The sequence below is a fragment of the Mesoplodon densirostris genome, chromosome 3 (genome assembly GCF_025265405.1).
Source record: "Mesoplodon densirostris isolate mMesDen1 chromosome 3, mMesDen1 primary haplotype, whole genome shotgun sequence".
NCBI lineage: Eukaryota > Metazoa > Chordata > Mammalia > Artiodactyla > Ziphiidae > Mesoplodon > Mesoplodon densirostris.
In genome coordinates this window covers 145493487-145516716 of record NC_082663.1, presented here as the reverse complement: position 1 = coordinate 145516716, position 23230 = coordinate 145493487, and the positions used below count along the sequence as shown (strand labels likewise).

At 48.8% G+C, this 23230-nt stretch overlaps 1 protein-coding gene across 9 annotated transcripts in view; it reads left to right on the top strand.

Annotated features, from left to right (window-relative positions):
- SMARCA4 (SWI/SNF related, matrix associated, actin dependent regulator of chromatin, subfamily a, member 4) overlaps positions 1-23230 on the top strand; it is an 87387-nt gene that overhangs the window by 15097 nt on the left and 49060 nt on the right. For 7 of the 9 annotated variants that reach the window (XM_060094123.1, XM_060094121.1, XM_060094119.1 and 4 more), the window contains exons 2-13: positions 150-402; positions 2224-2356; positions 3253-3651; positions 3947-4045; positions 4963-5221; positions 7391-7517; positions 8448-8621; positions 10178-10351; positions 11586-11753; positions 11840-11890; positions 16704-16834; positions 17024-17081. In XM_060094123.1, coding sequence (XP_059950106.1) covers positions 181-402; positions 2224-2356; positions 3253-3651; positions 3947-4045; positions 4963-5221; positions 7391-7517; positions 8448-8621; positions 10178-10351; positions 11586-11753; positions 11840-11890; positions 16704-16834; positions 17024-17081 — 1995 coding nt within the window. In that variant the 5' untranslated portion in view covers positions 150-180. The remainder of the gene's footprint in view (positions 1-149; positions 403-2223; positions 2357-3252; positions 3652-3946; positions 4046-4962; positions 5222-7390; positions 7518-8447; positions 8622-10177; positions 10352-11585; positions 11754-11839; positions 11891-16703; positions 16835-17023; positions 17082-23230) is intronic. The other 2 variants (XM_060094116.1, XM_060094118.1) reach the window with 2 other exon arrangements.

The following is a 23230-nucleotide window of genomic DNA, read 5'->3' as shown; positions in this document are numbered from 1 at the left end:
AAGGACTGGGGGACTGGGGGCGCCCGTCAAAGGCGCCAACTCCCTGTCAGATGGGTGCTCTGACGTGACTGTGTGTGATCGTCCTTGACCTGCCCTGACCCACCCAGCCGATGGCTGTGACCCCCATGCTGACTGGGACTTTCTTCCAGCAGGATACCACTGTCCGCAGCTGCCGTGAAGATGTCCACTCCAGACCCACCCCTGGGCGGAACTCCTCGGCCAGGCCCTTCCCCGGGCCCGGGCCCCTCCCCTGGAGCCATGTTGGGCCCTAGCCCAGGTCCCTCACCCGGCTCCGCCCACAGCATGATGGGGCCCAGCCCAGGGCCTCCCTCAGCAGGACACCCCATCCAGACCCAGGGGCCTGGAGGGTACCCTCAGGACAACATGCACCAGATGCACAAGGTAGGGAGCCCTGGGCCCGCTGCCCCACCAGCTGGGTCCGCACGATCAGAGGCGGGAGGGGGAGCAGCAGCACACCCTGGCCTCCGCTGTGGCCGGCAGCCACCCCACCCTGTGTCTCTCACGCCTATTGTTTTATTAGTGAATTAAGAATGTCCAAATCCTAAAAGATGGCTTACAGCCCATGGTTTCCTCCAGTCGGGCTGCTCGGCTCACCCGGGTAACTCACGGAGCACAGCAGCAGGTGCCCTTTGTCCCCACTTGATCCTGTACTTGGGTGCCACTGTCTTAACCACTTACCTGAGCTGATCAGGGATGCTTTTGCCAGTGAGATGAAAAAACCCTCTTTTAACACAAATGGTTGTCCTCTCTCTCTGCATTCCTGGGCGGTGGTTGAAGGAAATGAGGAAATACCCTCTTATGGATAGTATTTTGCCCATTTTGCAGACGAGGAAGTAAGGTCTCAGGGAGATGGTCACTCAGTGAGTTGGTGGCAGAGCCATCTCACCCCTCCGGCCCTCCCAACCCCTCAGGCATGTGCCACATCGCTGACCTCCCACACAGTGCGGTGACCCCCTCCCCTCCCTGCCCTCCCCATCCCCCATATATTTCTGTCAACTTTGATACAGTATCTGTCTTGTCACTTCCCTCTTGGGAAGCTGTTGGTGATCTCCCTCCATCCCCCCACCCCGGCACACACGCTGACTGAGGCCAGCTTCTCCTCTAGCATCATCTCCTTTTCCCTCTCTGACCATCTTGTTTCTTCCTCCTGGACACTTGACACATGTTTGTCAGATACCTGCCATGTGTCTGGCCTAGGAGCTGAGGTCTGGTGGTGCCCTTCACCTGCCTGCACAGAGCTCCTGCTCTGGGGGAGGCGAGCCCATCAGTCAGCTCCACCAGCCCAGGGAAGAAGGAGCAGAGGGTGGGCCCCACCCAGGGTTCTGCTCAGCATCCTGAGGGCCCCCTGCTTCTTCTGCTTGTGAAGCTGGCCCTCGTGCTCCCAGCCTGGTGCCCTCTCGTCCTCCTCTCATGGCACACACTGAGCTAGCTGTAGCTGACTTTGCTGGGCCAACTATTAGACCGGAGAGCTGGATGTTTGCATTAACTGGGTCTACAGAGGGCCTGGAAGGGTCTCGAAAATGTCCCCTTTCCCAGCCATTCCGTAGGGGGAGTGCTTAGTGCTGAGCATCAGGAGGGAAAATGTGTGTTTCTGTCCCACCAGGATCTGATCGAGCCTCCGCGGAGGGGCAGAACGATGCTGCAGACAGCCTCCCTCCCAGCTAGCAGGTGGGAGGCCAATCTCGGATCAGTGAGGACATTTGACATACTGTTACCATACTTCATGGGCAGGAGTTACTGCCCGTCTCTCTGATTTACAGTCTCCCAGGCAAGAGGGTCCCCCATCCAAAGACTTGTGGTCACAAGCTCGTCTTGTGACGATAAACAGGGAGCTTGGTATCCCAGCTAAAACTGCTCCTGACCAGGAGCTATGTGTGTCCTTTCCTTGTGAGATTTTGGCTGTCTGAAACTGTCTCCTCACCCTCTCCCTGATGTCCTAGTCCAGCTGTCCCCTTGCCTCTAGACCACCAATCTGCAGGTTCCCTGGGTGGCATTATTTCATGCACCTGCCTTGACACTTAAGTAGATGTCAGGACCATGTCTTGGACCTAAGCCACTTGGTCATGTTGGTGGTTCAGTAAATGCCGTGGCGACTTTGAATGGGCATTATTAGTGATATTGAACTCCTCTCATTCAGCGCCTTTCTGTGCAGCCTCTTCCCTTCCCCCCTTGCTGATCCTGCCCTGTTGTCCACTCTCGTAGCCAATGGAGTCCATGCACGAGAAGGGCTTGTCGGACGACCCCCGCTACAACCAGATGAAGGGGATGGGGATGCGGTCGGGGGGCCACGCCGGGATGGGGCCCCCGCCAAGTCCCATGGACCAGCACTCCCAAGGTATGGTTTCCTTTCTTTTCTTTCTTCATGTTTGTTGCCCTCCGGAAGTCCCAAGGTCATTTTCCTAACCGGATCACCCATGCATGGATTCAGAGGACCTAGGACAGTTGAGCCTCCTGGGAGACCCTGCCACAGGGGGCTCTTTATCTTGGGCTTGGCTGGTGCCCTGTTCAGGGCGTCTTGGAGCAGCCCCAGGAGAGCGGATACTGGTGGGACAGAACTGTGTTCAGCGCTGGGTGTTAGACAAGCCCTGGGCAGGATGGGCTCCTCGGGATAGGAGGAGCCACCCAATGCAGACTCCTGGGATTTCCCTGACGGTCCAGTGGTCGGGACTTGGTGCTTCCACTGCCGGGGCGCTGGGTTCGATCCCTGGTCGGGGAACTAAGATCCCGCAAGCCGAAAAAAAAAAAAAGAAATGCAGACTCCTGGGCTCTGCCCTGCTCCAGACCTGCTGAGTCAGAATCTCAGGAGGGGGGCGGGGCTCAGCTTTAACAAGCCCTCCAGGTACTTTTCTGAACAGGGAAGTTTGAGAAGCGATGGGGTACATGGCTTCCTGTCACGGGGTGGGAAGCTCAGGGGCTCCACAGGTAACGGAAGTGAGAGGAGTGGGCCTGGCCAAGCCGAGGGGCAGAGGGGCAGGCCCAGAGAAAGCCCGGATCTGTGTGACATCTCAGCTTTAATCGTTGGCAGGTTACTGAGAGATGGGCCGAACCAAACCAGCTGTGCAGGCTGCTAACCAAGCTGCGAGCGTGTGCTCAGGGTAGGGGCCCGTGTAATCATGAGAACGAAATCTCAGGGTAGGGACCAGTATAAGCAGGCAGGGCTTCCCGTCTCTGCCTTAAAAATTACTGGACACGTGCTGCCGAGTGACCACTCGGATCCACGTTCCCCCGCAGGTTACCCCTCGCCCCTGGGTGGCTCCGAGCATGCCTCCAGTCCGGTTCCAGCCAGCGGCCCGGCCTCGGGCCCGCAGATGTCGTCCGGGCCTGGAGGTGCCCCGCTGGATGGTGCTGACCCCCAGGCTTTGGGGCAGCAGAACCGGGGCCCAACCCCCTTTAACCAGAACCAGCTGCACCAGCTCAGAGCTCAGATCATGGCCTACAAGATGCTGGCCCGGGGGCAGCCCCTTCCTGACCACTTGCAGATGGCGGTGCAGGGGAAGCGGCCAATGCCCGGGATGCAGCAGCAGATGCCAACACTACCTCCACCCTCTGTGTCCGCAACAGGACCTGGCCCCGGGCCTGGGCCCGGCCCCGGTCCTGGACCAGCACCTCCAAATTACAGCAGGCCTCACGGTAAGGCCCACCGCCCATGGCCCTCGGGGTAGGGAGGGGTCTCAGAGCAAACTGACAGGAGTATGGGCATCAGTGTCGGGCAGATCTGGACTCTGCCGCCCATCGGCTTCCCTGACAGCAGGGTTGCTGTCGTGATAAATGTTGTTTCTCCAGCTGCCCCCTTTCTCCCCTGGTTCCCACAGTGAGGGGCTTGTTTTTGGGTGTGTCCCCTGGAGCCAGGGCTGCCCAGGGAGGCAGGTGCAGGGAGGAACACAGGACGCGTTTTATCCTCTTGTCCGTTTCTCCCTGCATGCAGGTATGGGAGGGCCCAACATGCCCCCTCCAGGACCCTCAGGTGTGCCCCCCGGGATGCCCGGCCAGCCCCCCGGAGGGCCTCCCAAGCCCTGGCCTGAAGGTAAGTTCCCTCTGTTCTGGTGACACGTCTGTGCCCTGACTCCCATGTCAAGTTTGCATCATGCAGACCCTGAGATGAGCCTGGTCGGAGAGAGCAGGCCAAGGACGCGTCCTCGCTGCCTCTGCCATCTTCTTTGGGCCTCACCTGGCCCTGCTCAGCTCCCAAAGGCTTGGGTTTGGTTCCATTCCTCTATACCTGCCCACCCTTGTCTTGTGGCTCACAGTGACCCTGGGGTTTCTAAATTGCTAGCGGGAAGAGAAGGATACTAATGAATGAGTCCACCGTGGGACTCAAGTGAGAGGCCCAGCTGCAGCTGCAGCTGCAGGCAGCATCCTTCAGGACGCAGTGTCCTGAGCCTGGAGGTTATGGCTGACTCTCTTCCCTCCCAGAGCTGTGAGAGGCAGGCAGGATGGCAGGGCGGCTCGGGGTTCTGTCTCCCCTGTGTTCTGTGTAAAATGTAGTTAGTACTTATTTGAAGGTCACATCTGTTAGGTCAAAGCAGTGGATAAAACAGACTCATTCCCCATCCTCACGGGCCCTGAAGTTCAGTGATGGGCATTGAAGGGCTAATCGCTTAAATAGGATTCCGTTGGAGCTGGGGTGGATGAAAGGCAGGCAACTGCTGCTCCTGTGAGGCCACAGCATAGCAAGATCACACCCAGACTCGGCACTTGGACCAGTAGGGGGCTTTGGGGAAGGGGCCTGCAGGCTGAGATCTGGAGGAGGAAGAGGAAGCGAGCCCCGTGGGCGAGGAGTGGTGTGGCAGTGAGAGGTGGGGGTTATGGAGAGCTGCCCAGGCCTTGTCAGCCTTGGGGACGAGTTAGTCCCCAGGGCAGTAAACGCCCAGCAGGCTTGTCATCTCCACCTGGAATGGACTCGGAGCGCAACGCTGTGCCCTGATTCTTGACTCCCCCCAGGACCCATGGCGAATGCTGCTGCCCCCACAAGCACACCTCAGAAGCTGATCCCCCCGCAGCCAACGGGTCGCCCCTCGCCTGCACCCCCTGCCGTCCCTCCTGCTGCCTCCCCTGTGATGCCGCCCCAGACACAGTCGCCAGGGCAGCCTGCCCAGCCCGCCCCCATGGTGCCGCTGCACCAGAAGCAGAGCCGCATCACCCCCATCCAGAAGCCGCGGGGCCTGGACCCCGTGGAGATCCTGCAGGAGCGGGAGTACAGGTGAGGGTGCTGCCGTTCCCCCCCCAACCCCAGGTCACGCATTGTTGTGGTTCACACTTCTAAAGGCCTATGGGGTATGCAGCCAGAGGTCACCCTCTTGCCTCTGTCCCCAGCCTCCCAGTTCTCTGGGTCAGTGTGTATCCTTCCAGAGAAATCGAGTATGTATACAGGCAGATGGGTACAAGTGGCTGTGTGGTCCCTAAATGGTACCTGACATGTGCACTGTTCCTCCCCTAGCAGAATATCTTAGGGATCATCCCCTATTTGTACAAAATAAGCTCTTCTTTTTTCTGGACACATTCTGCCTGGTGGCTCTACTGTGACTTATTTAGCCAGTGTCTTACCCGAAGGGACGTTAGGTGGTCTCTAATCTTTCGGTAAAACGATGCCGTAGTAACTACACTTGCATATTTCTCATTTCACATGTGTGCATTTATGTCAGAATAAATATGTGAACACGGCATAGTTTGGGTGCAGGGGATTTACGTGCACGTGGAAACTTCATCAGTTCTGCAAAACTGCCCTCCATGGAGATTGTATGTGTTGGAGTGAAAGTGCTGTTTTACCTCTCCAACACAAGTGTATTATCCAACTTTTGGCTCATCCGCACTCAAAAAGCCACCTGGCAAGCTTTGCGGTGGATGTTCCTCAAACATCAGTAGTTGTTGGTCACTTTGCCAAGGCCTCCTGAGCGCCGGGCGCTGTGTGAAATGCCTGGTGCACAGTAGGTCTGTATCACCCTGTCCCACACTGCTGGGGGCTCCTGAGATTCACTCCCTGAGCACCTCGTGCTTCCCTGTTTCTCCACTGCATTTGTAACCTGTTCAGGGCTGGCCTCCCTTGGTAAATGTCAGCTCCATTAGGGAAGGGGGCTGTGCCTTGTTCACCGTAAATCCCCAGCTGCATCAGTAAATCTGTGCCAATGACTGTCTCCGGAGTGCATCTCCAGCTGTGACGTGCCCTGGAGCTCCAGCCCCTGTACCCAGGCGCCTCCCCGCCTGCTCCATCTGGACAGCTTAAAGATGGCCTGTCCAGATGGCCTTATGCCCCCCAGTTTTCCCTTCTCTCTCTGTTCTCATGCAGCAGCTGAATGGACCATGGACCCTTCGGCTCCTTGACCCTCACTTGTACTCCCTCATCCTCGGTGTCCCCTTGGTGAACCCTCTCAGCTCCCTTCCCTCCAACGCTGTTCACACTGCCATCTGGTCTACACCTCCTCCCTGGCCTCCCTGCTCCCATCCTTGCCTGTGCAGTGTTTCCCACACAGCAGTTTGAAGTCTCTTTTTACAATTAACTTACATTAGATCTGTTCCCTGGGTTAAAACTGGCTTCCGTTATCCATTGAGTAACCCTTTTCTCTTTAGCCCCTGCCCAATGCTCTGTCCTCACCTACCTGACTGTCCTGGTTCCTCTTGCTATTGAACAGGTTAGACTTGTTCCTGCCCCAGGGACTTTGCACATGCTCTGCATTACTCTTTGTGGTTATTTAAGCTTTATTGCCAAGGTCCCCACCTTATAGAGGCCCGCCCCCCCACCCCTCCCCTCCAGGACCCTCCTCAAAGCCCTTCTCCGGAATTACCCTAGATACTTAATTTTTTAACTCCTTTATGGCCTGTCGTCCTGATAATGCTGTGAGCTCCATGAGAGCAACAAACAGCCTTGTTAGTTTTGTTTAGTGCTGAATCCCTTCACCTGGAATGGTCCCTGACACACAGTAGGTGCTCAATAAGTGTGTGAAAGACCGAGTAAGGAGATTATCCCATTTGAACTTCAGACCAAGCCTGTAGGGTTGCTCTGAGGGGTCTTCCCACTTCATAGCTGAGGACACTGAGGCTCATGGGCTAAGTAGATTCCCAGGGCTGGGATGGAGACCCTGGCCCGCCTGACTCCAGAGGCTGGCTCCCACCGCTGAAATGCCAGAAACCAGCTGCGCCCTGTCAGGTTTCTGGTTTGCTGTGGCTCCCGAGACCTCTGTGGCTGCCCTCCTATATGTAGTCTGTGTTGTGTGGCATCCTTTTCTCGGCCATCTCCTGTCTTATGATTCATATCAGCTTCCCTTGAGGGATGGATACTTCTGAGGCTCCAGCTTCAAAGAAAGGGAACAGATGGGTTCCTTGTAAACAGGTGAGACCTCTCATCACCTGTCTTTTTTCTGTCTTCACGCCCTAGGCTGCAGGCTCGCATCGCACACCGAATTCAGGAACTTGAAAACCTTCCCGGGTCCCTGGCCGGGGATTTGCGAACCAAAGCGACCATCGAGCTCAAGGCCCTGAGGCTGCTGAACTTCCAGAGGCAGGTGGGTGCAGGCACAGGCCTTTGCTTTCAGAAGAGACTCTTTCTGCCAGCCTTGATGCTTAGATTAAAGAGCCGCTCACTGGGCAGTTATTAAATGTACCCTGACCATTAAAGCCACTGTGCCAGGACTTCCCTAGTGGTCCAGCAGTTAAGACTTCGCCTTACAATGCAGGGAGTGCAGGTTCGATCTCTGGTCAGGGAGCTAAGATCCCACATGCCTCTTGGCCAAAAAATGAAAACATTAAAAAAAGAAGCATTATTGTAACAGATTCAATAAGACTTTAAAAATGGTCCACATCAAAAAAATCTTAAAAAACAAAAGTCGCAGTGCCCAAGCACACTTGTTAGCTCACTGTCCCCCTTCCTTTCTGTGTCCTGCCCAGTGGAGGGACATTGGGATGAATAAGTGTGGACCTTCCCTAAGGTGGCAGTGGCCAGCTTGAAGCAGTGTACTTAGATGGGTCTATTTCTTTCTTTTTTTTTTTAAATTTTATTTTATTTGGCCATGCTGTGCAGCATGTGGGGTCTTAGTTCCCCGACCAGGGATCAAACCCGTGTCCCCTGCATAGGGAGCGCAGAGTCTTGGCCACTGGACCACCAGGGAAGTCCCTAGATGGGTCTAATTTCTAAGGGTCCTTTACTTTTGAATGACCAATAAGGAAGTTTGTTTGTGGTTGAGGGAGGGCAAAGCTGGAGACCTGAAGGCCTGAGCATAGGGCTGTCTGCTGGGTGTCCAGAAGCAGCTATCTCCTACCCTGTGCGTGCCCCGCCTGCGGGCACCCACCACAGGTTCTCCCCACGCACGCGTTTGTGCTCACGGGTCCTCCTGGGAGCGGCAGCCTGCTGCCTGGCTTGCGATACGGAGGTGCACGTGTTGCGTGGATGTTACCGAGTCGTGCCCGTCGCCAGTTTTTCCTCTTCCTTCCCGAAGCTGCGGCAGGAGGTGGTGGTGTGCATGAGGAGGGACACGGCCCTCGAGACGGCCCTCAACGCCAAGGCCTACAAGCGCAGTAAGCGGCAGTCCCTGCGCGAGGCCCGCATCACCGAGAAGCTGGAGAAGCAACAGAAGATAGAGCAGGAGCGCAAGCGCCGGCAGAAGCACCAGGTGTGTCCCCGCGGCCGCAGGCTTGACCGTGTGCCTGAGTCGTCAGCTCCGCACTGTCGAGTCTTGGTTTTCCTCTCAACACGATGTCCGAGTCTCTTTTCTGTTCATTATAAGAGTATCCTAGGCACTAAGAATACTTCAGTGGACAAAAACCAAACAGTACGGAAAGGTGGGTCATAATCAGACGCACGTATAACACGTTGGGAGTTAATAGGGTGTAAGGAGACATGAAGCGGGGATAGGGAGTGATGGAGGAGCCCTTCACATAGGACGGTCAGTCAGGGACGGTCTTCCTGAGGATGTGAGGTCTGAGCAGAGCCCCGAAGGAGGAGCTACACTGACGTGTGGACGAGGCTCTTTGCAGACAGAGGGGAGTGTGCCCCAGTGTTCTGTGGAAAACAGTGACCCAGGGGAGGGTGGGAGGAGGTGAGAATGGGGAGGTGATGGGCAGAGCGTGCAGGGCCCTGTGGGCCGGGAGGATGACTTGGGCTTGTGCTATGAGTGAGGTGGGAGCCACGGAGGGTCCTCAGTCAGTGATCTGACTGAGGTTGTTAACAAGATCCGTCAAGGAGACCAAACTCTCTACTCAAGTAGGATTTGGGGTGATTCTGTTTGTTCACTCATTTATATTTTCTAAAGTTTGCCTCCAAACAGTGTCTGTTACTGGCATAGTTTAAAATAACAGAGAAGTCAATATTCAGTGTTAACTACTGTTAATATCTTGGTATATTGTTCTGACATTTTTTGTCTATATACATATAGTAATCAAAAGTTGAACAGCTGCCTTTAAAAAATATATATATGGGGCTTCCCTGGTGGCGCAGTGGTTGAGAGTCCGCCTGCCGATGCAGGGGACTAGGGTTCGTGCCCCGATCCCGGAAGATCCCACATGCCGTGGAGCGGCTGGGCCCGCGAGCCATGGCCGCGGAGCCTGTGTGTCCGGAGCCTGTGCTCCGCAACGGGAGAGGCCACAGCAGTGAGAGGCCCGCGTACAGCAAAAAAAAAAAAAAAAAAAATATATATATATATATATATGCACATTGAGCTGTTTAAAGTATTATTGAAGCATGATTTTAACATATGTGTTGTAGTCCATCTCGGTGTGCCCAGCATCCAGTGATTTATGAAACTGTTTCCCTGTTTGGGGACATGCAGCGTACTTTCAGCTTTTCAGTGTTGAAAGTAACACTGGGATAGGCATTCTTGTCCTTGAGTTTTGGGGCCGATCTCTGCTATTTTCCTTAAAATAAATCGCTAGCAGTGAATGATTTGGTGGGAGGGCGGGTGCATTTTGCAGTGAGTGGGTGGCAGACACTGCCAGGTTGTCTCATCCAGGGCATTTGTTCCGTCTGCTGCACATGGAGTGGGGGGTCCCTTTTCACCACACAGTCCATGCAGAGAATGTTGGGCCTCGTAGGCAGACAGTGTCTCGGTATCGTTTTGGTTGCGTCCCCTTGGTTTTCACCAAGCCCCCTTTAAAGTTTCGTCTCACTTGGGGTGACACCACGGCAACTCCTGTCCCATAGTCAGTCTGCTCTTCCGTGTGCGTCCTGCAGGAATACCTCAACAGCATTCTTCAGCACGCCAAGGATTTCAAAGAATATCACAGGTCGGTCACAGGCAAAATCCAGAAACTCACAAAGGCGGTGGCCACATACCACGCCAACACTGAGCGGGAACAGAAGAAGGAGAATGAAAGAATCGAGAAGGAGAGAATGCGGAGGCTCATGGTACAGTTGGCCATCATGACCCCGGGTCCCTTCACGCAGTTGCTGGGTGTTGCAGGCATGGGGGCGGATCAGCCGCCCAGGGTTACGCCGGGGCATTTTGGTGCTCAGAGTTAGAGGCAGGACAGAGAAAGAAAGGGCTTGGGTTTGGGAGTCCGAAAGACCTGACTCCAGACCTTTGCCCACTCACTGACCATCAGTGACCGCGTGACCTCAACTGGTTAACTGGCTGCTCTGTGCTCTCTGGAAGGTGGAGGTGGCACCCCTCCTGGTGGAGGAGCCGCCCCTCCTGGTGGAGGAGCCACCGATGGTATGAGCCTGACCTCCCACCCCACCCTTCCCGTCTGACCATGTATTATTCGTGGAGGGTTCTCTGACCGGGCCGATATTGACAGGCATTGCTGAGTGGACAGGGCCATGTTAGTACGAAGGAGAGTCCCTGCCCTGGTGGGGCTCGTGCTGGCCCTAGAGAGACAGATGCCCAAGCGAGACAGACAAGATAGTTTTGGGTGGTGAAAAGCACACTGAGGAGAACAAAGCAGGGCCAGGGAGTGGGGATTGACTGGGCGTTACGGGCAGGGTGGGTGTGACCCGCGAATGCGGAGATCCAGGGGAAGCAGCTCCCGGCAAAGAGGAGCTGAGGGCAAAGGCCTGAGGCGGGAAGAAGCCGTGTGTGAGGCTCAGCCAGTGGCCCCTGGAACATCGTGGCGTGGGGGCAGAGTGAGGTTGGAGTCCCGGAGGCAGCCACGCGGGGCCTTGCAGGCCACCGGGAGGGCTTTGGATTTAATTCTGACCATGACGGGGAGCCGAGGGAGGCTGTAAGCTGGGATGGCAGTGGGGGGCGACATGATCCGATGTGTTCTTAGAAAGCCGGGGCAGGCGGTCTGTGGGAGAGCGGTGGCTCGGACAAGGTGGAGAGAAGGGTTAGGATTTGGGTGTGTTTGTGGACATAGGGGCCAGAGCTTTTAAATGGCCCCTGGCAGGACCATGTTTGTCCAGCAGGTCCCCAAGGAGCCTGGCCCGGGGTGGGAACTGGGGAAGTTCTGAAGGGGAGTCAGTAGTTATGTGAAAGGTGTGAATATAGCGCAGCCCTGGGGGTGAGCTCAGCGCTCCCTAAATGTGGGTCCGGCTGCTGGTTAACTGCAGCCTCGCGGGCTCCTTGAGTCTGGTTTGCCCGCCCTGGGTGCTGGTGGACGAGCGTGTCACGGGCACGTGCCATAATAGCACGCTTCTACAGGCCGAGGACGAGGAAGGGTACCGCAAACTCATCGACCAGAAGAAGGACAAGCGCCTGGCCTACCTCCTGCAGCAGACAGACGAGTATGTGGCTAACCTCACGGAGCTGGTGCGGCAGCACAAGGCCGCCCAGGTCGCCAAGGAGAAGAAGAAGAAGAAGAAAAAGAAGGTGCGCCCCTCGGTGGGACTGGAGCGGCTGTGTGTGCACGTGTGCCTCGGCCTCCCCGGTGTGACTGTCTCTCTCTTTCCTTCCAGAAGGCAGAAAACGCTGAAGGACAGACACCTGCAATCGGACCCGATGGCGAGGTGAGGAACCAGGGGTTTCTTCTGTGGAAATGCCAGCCCAGCCCCAGGTTAGGTCTATTTCATCCTTAAAAAAAATTTTTTTTTCCCTTTGAAATTATAAAAGTATATGACAATGGTAAAAATCCACATAGGTCCCCTGCCACACTCCACCCTTCCTCGTTCCCACTGCCCGGAGAGAATATTGTTTACTATTGGGTGCATTTCCTTCCAGAGCTTTTTCTATGCACGTGCTGGTATTTATTTCTCAGTTTTCCCTTTAAAGTTTCAGGCTCACAGGAGAGGTGTAAGAACAGTGCAGACAGTTCCTGCATACTCTTCACCCAGATTCCCACTTTTCACGTGTCATTAGTTTTTCCTAAACCATTTGAGGGTCAGATGCACACGTGAGGGCTTTTTACCCCTCTGTGTGTTTCAATGTGTACATCCTAAAAGCAAGGCTGTTCTTTTCCACAACTGTACAATGATCGAAACCAGGAAATGAACATTGACGCAATACTGGGATCTAATTCACAGCCCTTGTTAAGGTTTCACAGTTGACCCTCCAGTGTCCTTCACAGCAACAGAAATCCCCGACGTGACGCCGGGTCCTTCTCCGTGCGTCATATCAGGAGTGTGTGGCGTAGATTTCTTCCCCCACTGGTGATATTGACCTTGAGCCTTTGGTGGCCGCCAAGGTGTCTCCAGCTGTAAAGATTAAGTACCTTGTGCAGAGATACTGAGACTATGTAAAGATAATGTGATTCCTCAAACTTTCATTGGCTGTTTCATCATCCATTGTCTTTGCCTGTATCAGTTTTTGCCATAATGGTTACAAAATGGTGATGTTTTTTCACCCCGTGTTTTCTTCTGCATTTATTAGTTGACTTTCTGCAGGAAGGAAAAGCTTTCCCTTCTTTTTTATTTGGCTTGTTCATAGTTTGGCAATCCTTGGTACTGACTCATAGATTCTTATTTAGTTTAATGGATTTACTTAGTTTAATCCTGCACTATTATTATGTATTTTGATGCTCAAATTGTTCCATTTTGGACCAGTAGGAGCCCCTTCACATTGGCTCCTGCCTGCTTTTGATGTGTCCCCATCGTTCTTTGAGGGGTATCTGACTTCCTTGCACACGAAAATGGCCCAGGCTCATCTTCTGCTTTCTCTGCCCGAGTCCTGGACTCGGGCATTTCTCCAAGGAGCCCTGATTCCTTTAATCAGAGAAAAATATTTGGAAACCATGATCTAGATGTGTTCGTTGCTACTGAGTTGTCATTGCTTCTGGGCCCTCTCAGTGGACAGATCTAGGAAACAGATGTGTGTATGCACACACATCCACTTTGCTAGTTATATATATTAACTAGTTATATATATTAAAAATACTGAGGTCACACTAATACTTCCAATTCTAATCCAGTACCACGGGGTTCTTTCTCTCCTTCTCCCTGTCCACATTATAATAGCCCAAAACCTGACCCCCATCTGCCACGAGATAGGCCCTCATTTCCTCAGTCCTAGACTGTGCAGGAAGTACATTCAGAATGGCTAACGTGTACCCCTCTGCAAAAGAAACCTCCTAGCTGGGGGCTTCCCTGGTGGCACAGTGGTTAAGAATCCGCCTGCCAGTGCGGGGGACATGGGTTCGAGCCCTGGTCCGGGAAGATCCCACACGCTGCAGAGCAACTAAGCCTGTACACCACAACTACTGAGCCTGTGCTCTAGAGCCCTCGAGCCACAACTGCTGAGGCTACATGCCACAACTACTGAAGCCCATGCTCCACAACAAGAGAAGCCACTACAGTGAGAAGCCCGCGCACTGCAACCAAGAGTAGCCCCTGCTCCCCGCAACTAGAGAAAGCATGCATGCAGCAACGAAGACCCAACGCAGCCAAAAATAAATAAATAAATTTATAAGAAAATAGAAAGAAACCTTCTAGCTAGAGGTCAGTGTTTGTCTGAAGTTGAAAGTACATGCTCCAGATACTGCATTCAGAAGATTAGTTCTCCCCTTGTGCCCCCGTTAGTGAGGCTCCCCCCAACGCTTGTTGGTTTTATTTATTTACTCCTCATTTCTTTATTTATGTGTGAAATACTAGCCTGGTTCCAAAAGTCAGAACCATGCAGTGAGGCCCACTCAGAGAGGAGTTGCTGTCCCCACACATGAGTCTTTTCCACGGCACTCTTGTCCGCCTCCTCTCGGTTAATACACTAGTGTGAAAGAAGGCTGCATAGTGAGGTGTAAATGCAAGGTGTGGCCTTAACCACCTCCTCCAACCCCTCCTCAGTCCCCCTTCCCAGAGAGAAACCTGAGTAACCTTCGGTGTGTCTGCTCTGGGACCTTTTCTGTACCTGTGTCTCCAGGTGGTTTTCTTTTCCCCGCCTGGTATTGTATCTTAGTCTTTCCAAGTTAGCTCATGTACACTTACCTGACTCTTTCTAATGCCACCATATTAGAGAGGTGGCTAGTGCTTGCTTCTCTGACTTATAAATGTAATACTTCTAGGAAAAAAAGATAATGATAACATGAAATGTAAATGTAATAACATGAAAAGTAGAAGCCCCCATGGTGCCTGTTCTCTCACAAGCATGCATGTTGATCCCTGGTTGATGTCTCTCTCTGTATCTTTCCAGAAACCTTTGTGCTTATATTCTCTTTGTTTTGTTTTGGGACCATTTGGGTCAGTCTACACATAGCAAGACTTTTCCTGTTTAGCAGGTATCTTGGACCACTTTCCATATCAAGCCATTAGTTCTTTCATTTTATTGTATTGATGTTCTAGGATCTCTTTCATCATTCAGATTGATAGCTATCTAAGTTGCTTCCCATCTGTAGCTGTTAGATCCTGCACTGAACAGCTCTGATGGACCACTATATGTCCCCTCCCCTATGGGTGGCTATTTCCATTGTTTCCTTTCTTTATATCCCACACATTGTTGTAATGAACCCCCTTGTACATTACCTTTTGATGCTGTCTTAGCTGGACTGCCATAACAAAACACCATAGCCTGTGTGGCTTTTTTTTTTTTTTTTTTTTCTTTTTTTAACCACATGGCACACGGGATCTTAATTCCCCGACCAGGGATTGAACCCACACCCCCTGCAGTGGAAGCACAGAGTCTTAACCACTGGACCTCCAGGGAAGTCCCTTTTTTTGTTGTTCTTGTTTTTGCTTTTTTTTTCGGTAGCCTGTGTGGCTTAAACGGCAGAAATATACGTTCTTATAGTTCTGGAGGCTGGAAATTGGAGATCAAGGAGCAGCAAGGTTGGTTCCTGGTGAGGACTCTCTTCCCGGCTTGTAGACTGCTGCCTTCTGGCTGTGTCCTCACATGGGGGGAGAGAGAGCAAGCTTTGGTGTTTCTTCTTATAGGGGCACTAATGCCATCCTGAGGGCCCCACCCATATGACCTAATTTAACCCTAATTACCCCCCAAGGGCCCCATCTCCAAATACAGTGACATTGGAGAGCTGGGGCTTGAGCATATGAATTTTGGAGGGGACACAGTCCAGTCCGTAGCAGATGGCACGCTTTTTCCTGTTGGCCTGATTCCCAGAAATGAATGACTATAGTGATTAACTTAAATAATATTCTTATTTCACATGATTTTATTTGAAACGTTAAGTTGAATTTTTTAAGAGAAATGTGGACTGGCATTTTACTGCACTGCTAAGCCTTCACATGGCCATTTGTGGCTTTCAAGGGGGAAGTCACATCGCAGGAAAGCGTGACTCGGGGAATTCTGTTGGGGAATCACTGCAGCTGCACATCTTGTTTAGTAACGGGAACCATCACTTGATGATGGCTGCTGATTGTCCTTGTTCTCACCCAGTGGTTTGCAGCCTTGGCTGAACATCAGAATCAGCTGGGGAGCTTTTGAAAACCAGAGAGGCCCAAGCCTCACCCCAGAGCAGTTCTGTCAGGATTCTGGGGGTGGGGAGGTCCTGGCATCAGCACCATAACCGCTCTCAGGAAGGACTCAGGGGTGAAAGTCACTGATTGAGGCAGCCTGCAGAGCTCATTCGTGGGGCGGGGGTTTCCGTTCCCCTCCATGGTGGGCCACTTTAAGGGTGAGATTTTAACCTGCATGGAGACTAATCTCTGCTGTGGGTCAGTGTTGATGGAGGGAGGCATGGGAGGTATAAGTTCCTGGTAGATGCAAACAAAGGTTTCCATCCTCATCCTCGTCCTGAAGGTTTTCACCAGGAAATGTGAAGGAGCTGATGAAGGGGAAAACTTCATCCCAAGTTGATATCTCAGGAAATCAAGGAATTCCGTATTTGTTGCTACAAGGAAGTTTTACTTTTCAAATATTCTAGTTAGCTGTTGAACAGAAAAGAATGAGGACCCTTGTTGCAGTCTACAAATACAATATAAATTGAATAACTCAAGGGCCAGAAGAATGGGAATAGCACAGTCACTTGGGTAAAAAAGGAAGGAGTACGTAAGTCCGTGTTCCTTATGTGTGGAATTAATCTGGGAGAACACACGAGAAAATGATGCTGGTGGGCACCTGTGAAGAGAAACTGTCGGGCAGGGGGATAGGGAGGGAGAGTACACTGTACTCTTGAATTTGAACTATATGTTATCTATCTGAAAATTAAAACGTGGATATCAGTTCCTTCCAAGAAACAGCTGTCATCAATGGGTTATATATATATATTTTTACTGAAGTGTTAATATGCAGTTAACCCATCTCCACAACCACTGGTCACATTGGTGTGCCATTTTCTGGGTGTGGAGTTGGGAGGGCACTTCCCCAGTTGGCCATGGTTAGCGGGGCGCCCAAGGTATAGACTCTACGGAATCTCACGTCACACGTGTGACTCTTTTTCAGCCTCTGGATGAGACCAGCCAAATGAGTGACCTTCCGGTGAAAGTGATCCATGTGGAGAGCGGGAAGATCCTCACGGGCACAGACGCACCCAAAGCAGGGCAGCTGGAGGCCTGGCTGGAAATGAACCCGGGGTGAGTGGGGCTTCGTGTTCCAGAGGCAGCCAGGATCCTGAGTCAACAGTCGGCCTCATTCCAGGGGAGCTGGCAGCTGGGGGTGATCCTGCTTACATTTGGAAACAGGCCAACTTGCTAAGGAAAGTGAATCATGCTGGTTCTGGGGAGATTTATATTAAAATACTGATTTTTTTTTTTTTTTTTTAGTTATGAAGTAGCTCCAAGATCTGATAGTGAAGAGAGTGGCTCAGAAGAAGAGGAGGAGGTAAGAGTTAATTTCCTGGCTCTCGAGGCCCACAGTGCTGTGGTGTGACCTCTACCCACAGCAGGCACAGTGATCCTCTCCCGCTCTAGCCAGGCATCGAATGGGGCAGGAGATAGGCACACGAGCAGGGGGCGAGGCTGAAAGTTGGTGCTTTAGAGCTTCACCATCCAGTACTGTAGCCTCTAGCCACATGTGACTGTTTCCACTTTCACTTAATTAAGTAAAATGTAAATGTCCTCAGTCGTACAGGCCACATTTCAGGCGCCCAAACAGCTCTCCCCTCCAAAAAATACTGGTATGAAGTAGTGAGCATGAAATCATATACACGGCCCCTTGTAATCTATTCTTCGGCAATGTTACAGATGGTCGCATTTATTCTGTATGTTCTCTAAATCATTTAATTATGCCACGTTATGGTGACTTTTGGATGTTTGCTGGTTGACAAAGCTCTGATGAGAGCCTTGTTCCTCTGTCTGTCCTGGGCGGCCTCCTCGGGAAGGGTGACTCAGAGGGAGCCCGGTGATGCAGTGTCCGAAAGCAGGGCTCGTTTTCCACAGTTAGCATCCAGAAGGGTGCTGTCCTGCACTCCCCCTTCAGCTGGGGCAAGAGTGTCTTACAAGGCTTTTAAAAAGCTTTTGCCACCTCCATAAGATTTTAAAAAGGGAATTTTAATGGGCAGATATTTGCTTATTAAGGTTGAACATTTTTTCAGGTGTTACTATTTAGATTTCTTCTGTGAATGGTTTGCTTCATTTGCCCATTTCTAATCAGTTGTGTTTTTTTACTGGGTTTTTAAGTGTTCTTTATATATTTACCCCAGCCTGAAATCAGCTTGATGTTCACCTATATCTTTCTTTTGGTTTGTCCTCTTACCTCTTCAGGTCATCTGGAATTTATTTGTGTAGGGCTTGAGATGGAGCCCTTTTTTCCCCTTCCTAGTAGTAGCGTTAAGCCAGTTGGTATACTGCTAGTCCATCCCTTCCCCATTGATCTGTGATATTTTTAAAAAACTAATGTTAAAGACACACTGGTGTCTTTTTAGGGTCACATGTTTAGTTTCTTTTTCTTTTATAATTTATTTTTCTAGTTTTTATTTTATTTAATATTTTTTTAAATTGAGGTATAGTTGATGTACTGTTCAGGTTCTTTTAAAGTTCTAATAATTCTTAGACCAGTAACATTTTGTTGTAATTTTTTAAACAGCTTAATGGAGATATAATTTACGTATGTAAAATGCACCCACAGTAAGAGTACAATTCAGTGATTTTTTTAGTGAATTTATAGAGTAGTGCAATCATTACTCTACACCAGCTTTAGAACGTTTCTGTCACCCCAAATGACATCTCACCCATGTACAGTGTGTTCTCGCTGCCTCCTCCAGGCCCAGGAAACCACTGGTCTGCTCTGTCTCTATAGATTTGCCATTTCCGGAATGTCACATAAATGGAATTATACAACATGTAGTATCTTGTGTCTGGCTTATTTTACGTGGCGTGTTTTTGACTTTCATCCATGTTGTCTGTACATCAGAAGTTTGTTTTACATCGCTAATTATTAGAGAAATGCAAATCAAAGCTACAATGAGGTACCACCTCACACCGGTCAGAATGACCATCATTAAAAAGTCTACAAATAACAAATGCTGGAGAGGGTGTCGAGAGAAGGGAACCATCCTATGCTGCTGGTGGGAATGTAAACTGGTACAGCCACTGTGGAGAATAGTATAGAGTTTCCTCAAAAAACTAAAAATAGAATTGCCATATGATCCAGCAATCCCACTCCTGGGCATTTATCTGGACAAAACTATAATTCAAAAAGATACATGCACCCCTCTGTTCATAGCAGCACTATTTAGCAGCAAGGTCCTACACTTAGGGAACTGTATTTAATATCCTGTAATAAACCATAAAGGAAAAGGGAAAAAAAAAGAAAATATCCTATTCTTTGAAGTTGTAGATTTAACCCTTATATGTATATTTCCAAACCTATCAAACTCAACTTATCAAAATTTTTGATTAGATGTGTACGTTTTACTTTAAGTAATTTCTATCTCTATTAAAAATATTTTAAAAATAAATGTGGAGAAACCATTAATAAAAGTTAAGGTCTTAAAAAAGAAGTTTGTTTTATTCCTGAGTCATGTTCCATTGTATAGATATACCACACTTTGTTTATCCATACACCAACTGGTGGGCATTTGTATTTTTTTCCATTTTCTGCTATTATGAATAACATTGCTGTGAACGTTCACATACATGTCCTTGTGTGGACATACGTTTTCATTTCTCCTGGGTAGATACTTAGGAGTGGCATTGCTGGGTCATATAGTAAGTTTATGTTTAACTTTTTAAGGAATTGACAAACTGTAGCCTGAAGTAGTTGTACCTTTTCACAGGTTCCAGTTTCTCCATAACTTTGTCAACACTTGGCGTTATCTGTTCTTTACATTATAGCCATCCTTGTGGGTGTGTAGTGGTATCTTGTGGTTTTACTTTGCATTTTCCTAGTAAATAATGATGTTGAGCATCTTTTCAAATGTTTATGCACCATTCAAATATCTTCTTTGGTGAAAATCTATTGAAATCTTTTGCCCATTTTTAATTCGGTTGTTTGTTATCTCATCACTGAGTCGTAAGAATTCTTTATATATTCTTCATATGTGTCCCTGATCAGATATGTAGCTTGCAAACATCTTCTCCCAGTCTGTTTGCCTTTCTTTTCCCTCAGTGATGTCTTTTGAAATGCAAAAATGTTTCATTTTGATAAAATCCATTTATCGATTTTTTCTTTTATGAATTGTGCCTTTGATGTTGTATCTAAGAGCTGTTTGAAGTCATGAAGGTTTTTCTCTTATGTTTTCTTCTAGAAGTTTTATATTTAAGCTCTCACATTTAGGGTCATAATTGAGTTAATTTCTGTGTATGGTTTGAGGTACAGGTCTAAGTTTTTTTTGTTTTTTGTTTTGCTATGGATAGCCTTCTTACCCAGCACCAGTTGATGAACAGACTGTTCTTTCTCCCATGAATAGTCTTGGTAACTTTGTGGGAAATCAGTTGACCATAAAATTAAGGGTTTGTTTCTGATGCTCAGTGTTTTCCTGTTGATTAGTATGTCTGTGTTTGTGCCACTACCACACTGTCTTGTATTGCAAGTTTTGAAATCAGGTAGTGTTAGTCCTCCAGCTTGTTTGCTCTATTGGCTATTCTAGGTACTTTGCATTCCCATATACACTTTAGAATCAGCTCATCAGTTACTACAGAAAGGCTTGCTGGGATTTTTATTGAGATTGTGTTGAATATATAGATCAGTTTTGGGAGAATCACGTCCTAACAATATTTAGTTTTCCAGTCCATGAACATGACATGTCTCTCTATTTATTTATTTATTATTATTTTTGTTTGTGTGGTACGCGGGCCTCTCACTGTTGTGGCCTCTCCCGTTGTGGAGCACAGGCTCCGGACGCGCAGGCTCAGCAGCCATGGCTCATGGGCACAGCCGCTCCGCGGCATGTGGGATCTTCCCGGACTGGGGCACGAACCCGTGTCCTCTGCATCGGCAGGCGGACTCTCAACCACTGCGCCACCAGGGAAGCCCTCTCTATTTATCTTGATCATCTTTAATTTCCCTTAGCAATGATTTGTAGTTTTCAAAGTATAGTTTTTGCTTTTTTTGTTGTTAAATTTATTCTTAAATATTTTATTCCTTTTATGCTACTATGAATAGAATTGTTAACTTGATTTTATTTTTTGATGTGTTGTTGCTATTACATGGAAATACAATTTTATATGTATATTTTTAAAATGTTAATCTTGTGTTCTGCGCACTTGCTGAACTCATATTGGTAATTCCAATAGGGTTTTTTGTTTGTTTGTTTGATTCCTTAGGATTTTCACATGCAGGATTATGTCATTCATAAATAACCATAATTCTTCAATACTTCTTCCTTTCCCCTCTGTGTGCCTTTAATTTCCTTCTCTTGCCTTATTGCACTGGCTAGATCCTCCAGTACAATGTTGAATAGAAGTGTCTAGAGCAGATATCCTTAGCTTGTTTTTGATCTTAAGGATTATGCAGTTAGTCTGTCACTATTGTTTGGTGTTAGCTGTAGATTTTTCATGGACGCCCTTCATCAGGTTGAGTAAATCCTCTTCTATTCCTAGTTTATTGAGAGTTCTTAGCATGTGTGAGTTAGATTTTATCTCATACTTTTTCTATTAAGTTGATCATTTGATTTTTTTAAAAATTTATTTATTTTTTATTTTTGGCTGCATTGGGTCTTCATTGCTGCATGTGGGCTTTCTCTAGTTGCGGCAAGTGGGGGCTACTCTTCATTGCGGTGCACGGGCTTCTCATTGTGGTGGCTTCTCTTGTTGCAGAGCACAGGCTCTAGGGGCGTGGGCTTCAGTAGTTGTGGCACGTGGCCTCAGTAATTGTGGCTCAAGGGCTTAGTTGCTCCCCGGCGTGTGGGATCTTCCTGGACCAGGGCTTGAACCCGTGTCCCCTGCATTGGCAGGCAGATTCTTAACCACTGCTCCACCAGGGAAGTCCTGATTTTTTTTTAATTTAAATTAATGTTTAAAATTTAATTAATTAATTTATTTATTGGCTGCATTGGGTCTTCATTGCTGCATGGGGGCTTTCTCCAGTTGCAGTGAGCGGGGGCTTTCTCTAATTGTGGCAAGTGGGGGTACTCTTCATTGCAGTGCACGGGCCTCTCATTGCGGTGGTCTCTCTTGTGGTGGAGCATGGGATTTAGGCACGCAGGCTTCAGCAGTTGTGGCACGTGGGCTCAGTAGTCATGGCGCATGGGCCTAGTTGCTCCACAGCATGTGGGATCATCCTGGACCAGGGTTTGAATCCGTGTCCCCTGCATTGGCAAGTGGATTCTTAACCACTGCGCCACCAGGGAAGTACAAATTTTTACTATATTTTTAAAGTTATTTTCTTTGTAGTTGCTCCAGGGATTACGATATGCATCTTAATTTATCATCATATGCTTCAGGTTAATACTAACTACATTCTGGTAAAATATGGAAATTTTGTTCCAGCTTAGCTCCATTTGTTCTTCTTCCTTTGTGCTGTTATTGTCACATATGTTACATCTATATATGTTATAAACCCAACAATACAGTCTTCTAATTAATACCTGATATAATCTTATAACTTAGTCTAAAGAAGTTGGAAAAGAAGAAATAAGGGAAAATATATTTATAGAGTCTTTTACATTGATACATGCATTTACCATTTCTGATGTTTTTTATTTCTCCTTATGGATTCAGTTTACTCTCACCTGTCATTTCCTTTCAGCTTGAAAGACTTCTCTTTTTTTTTTAACCATTTTTTAAAATCAAAGTATAATTTACAATGTTGTGTTAGTTTCAGGTATACAGCAAAGCAATTCAGTTTTACGTGTGTGTGTGTGTGTATGTATATTCTTTTTCAGATTCTTTTCCATTACAAGTTATTGCAAGATATGGAATATATTGAAAGATTTCTTTTTACCATTTATTACAGGGCATGTCTGCTAGCAACAAATTCTCTCAGCCTTTGTTTTTCTGGGAATATATTTCGTTAGCTTTCATTTTCAAAGGTAGTTTAGCTGGACATAGAATTCTTTGTTGACAGTCTTTTTCCTTTTGAATATGTCATTCCACTACTTTCTGGTCTCTTTCATCTTCAGATGAAAGTTTAGCTACTAATTATATAGATGCGCCTTTGTACTTGATGATTCATTTTCTCTTTCTTGCTTTCAAGATTTTCTGTTTGTCTTTGGCTTTTAGAAGTTTGTGAACTCTCTCTTTGTGTTTATTCTCTTTAGTGTTTGTTCAGATTCTTGGCTTGGTAGAGTCATGTTTTTCATCAAATTTGGGAAGTTTATCATTTCTGTCTTCTATTGAGACTCTGTATTTGTTGATTCATTCTACTTAAAGATGGTTTCCTTTATTTCTTTGAACATATTTACAATAGCTTTGAACATATATATAGTAATAGCTGCTTGGAAGATTGTATGCTAAGTCCAACATCTGGGAACAGAGACAGGCTCAAGCGACTGTCTTTTCCCCTGAGTTCGTATCCCATTCTCCTCCTTTGTGTTTGTCTTGTAATGAATGTTTCGTGGAAGGCTATTTTAGCCACTCTGGATTCTGACT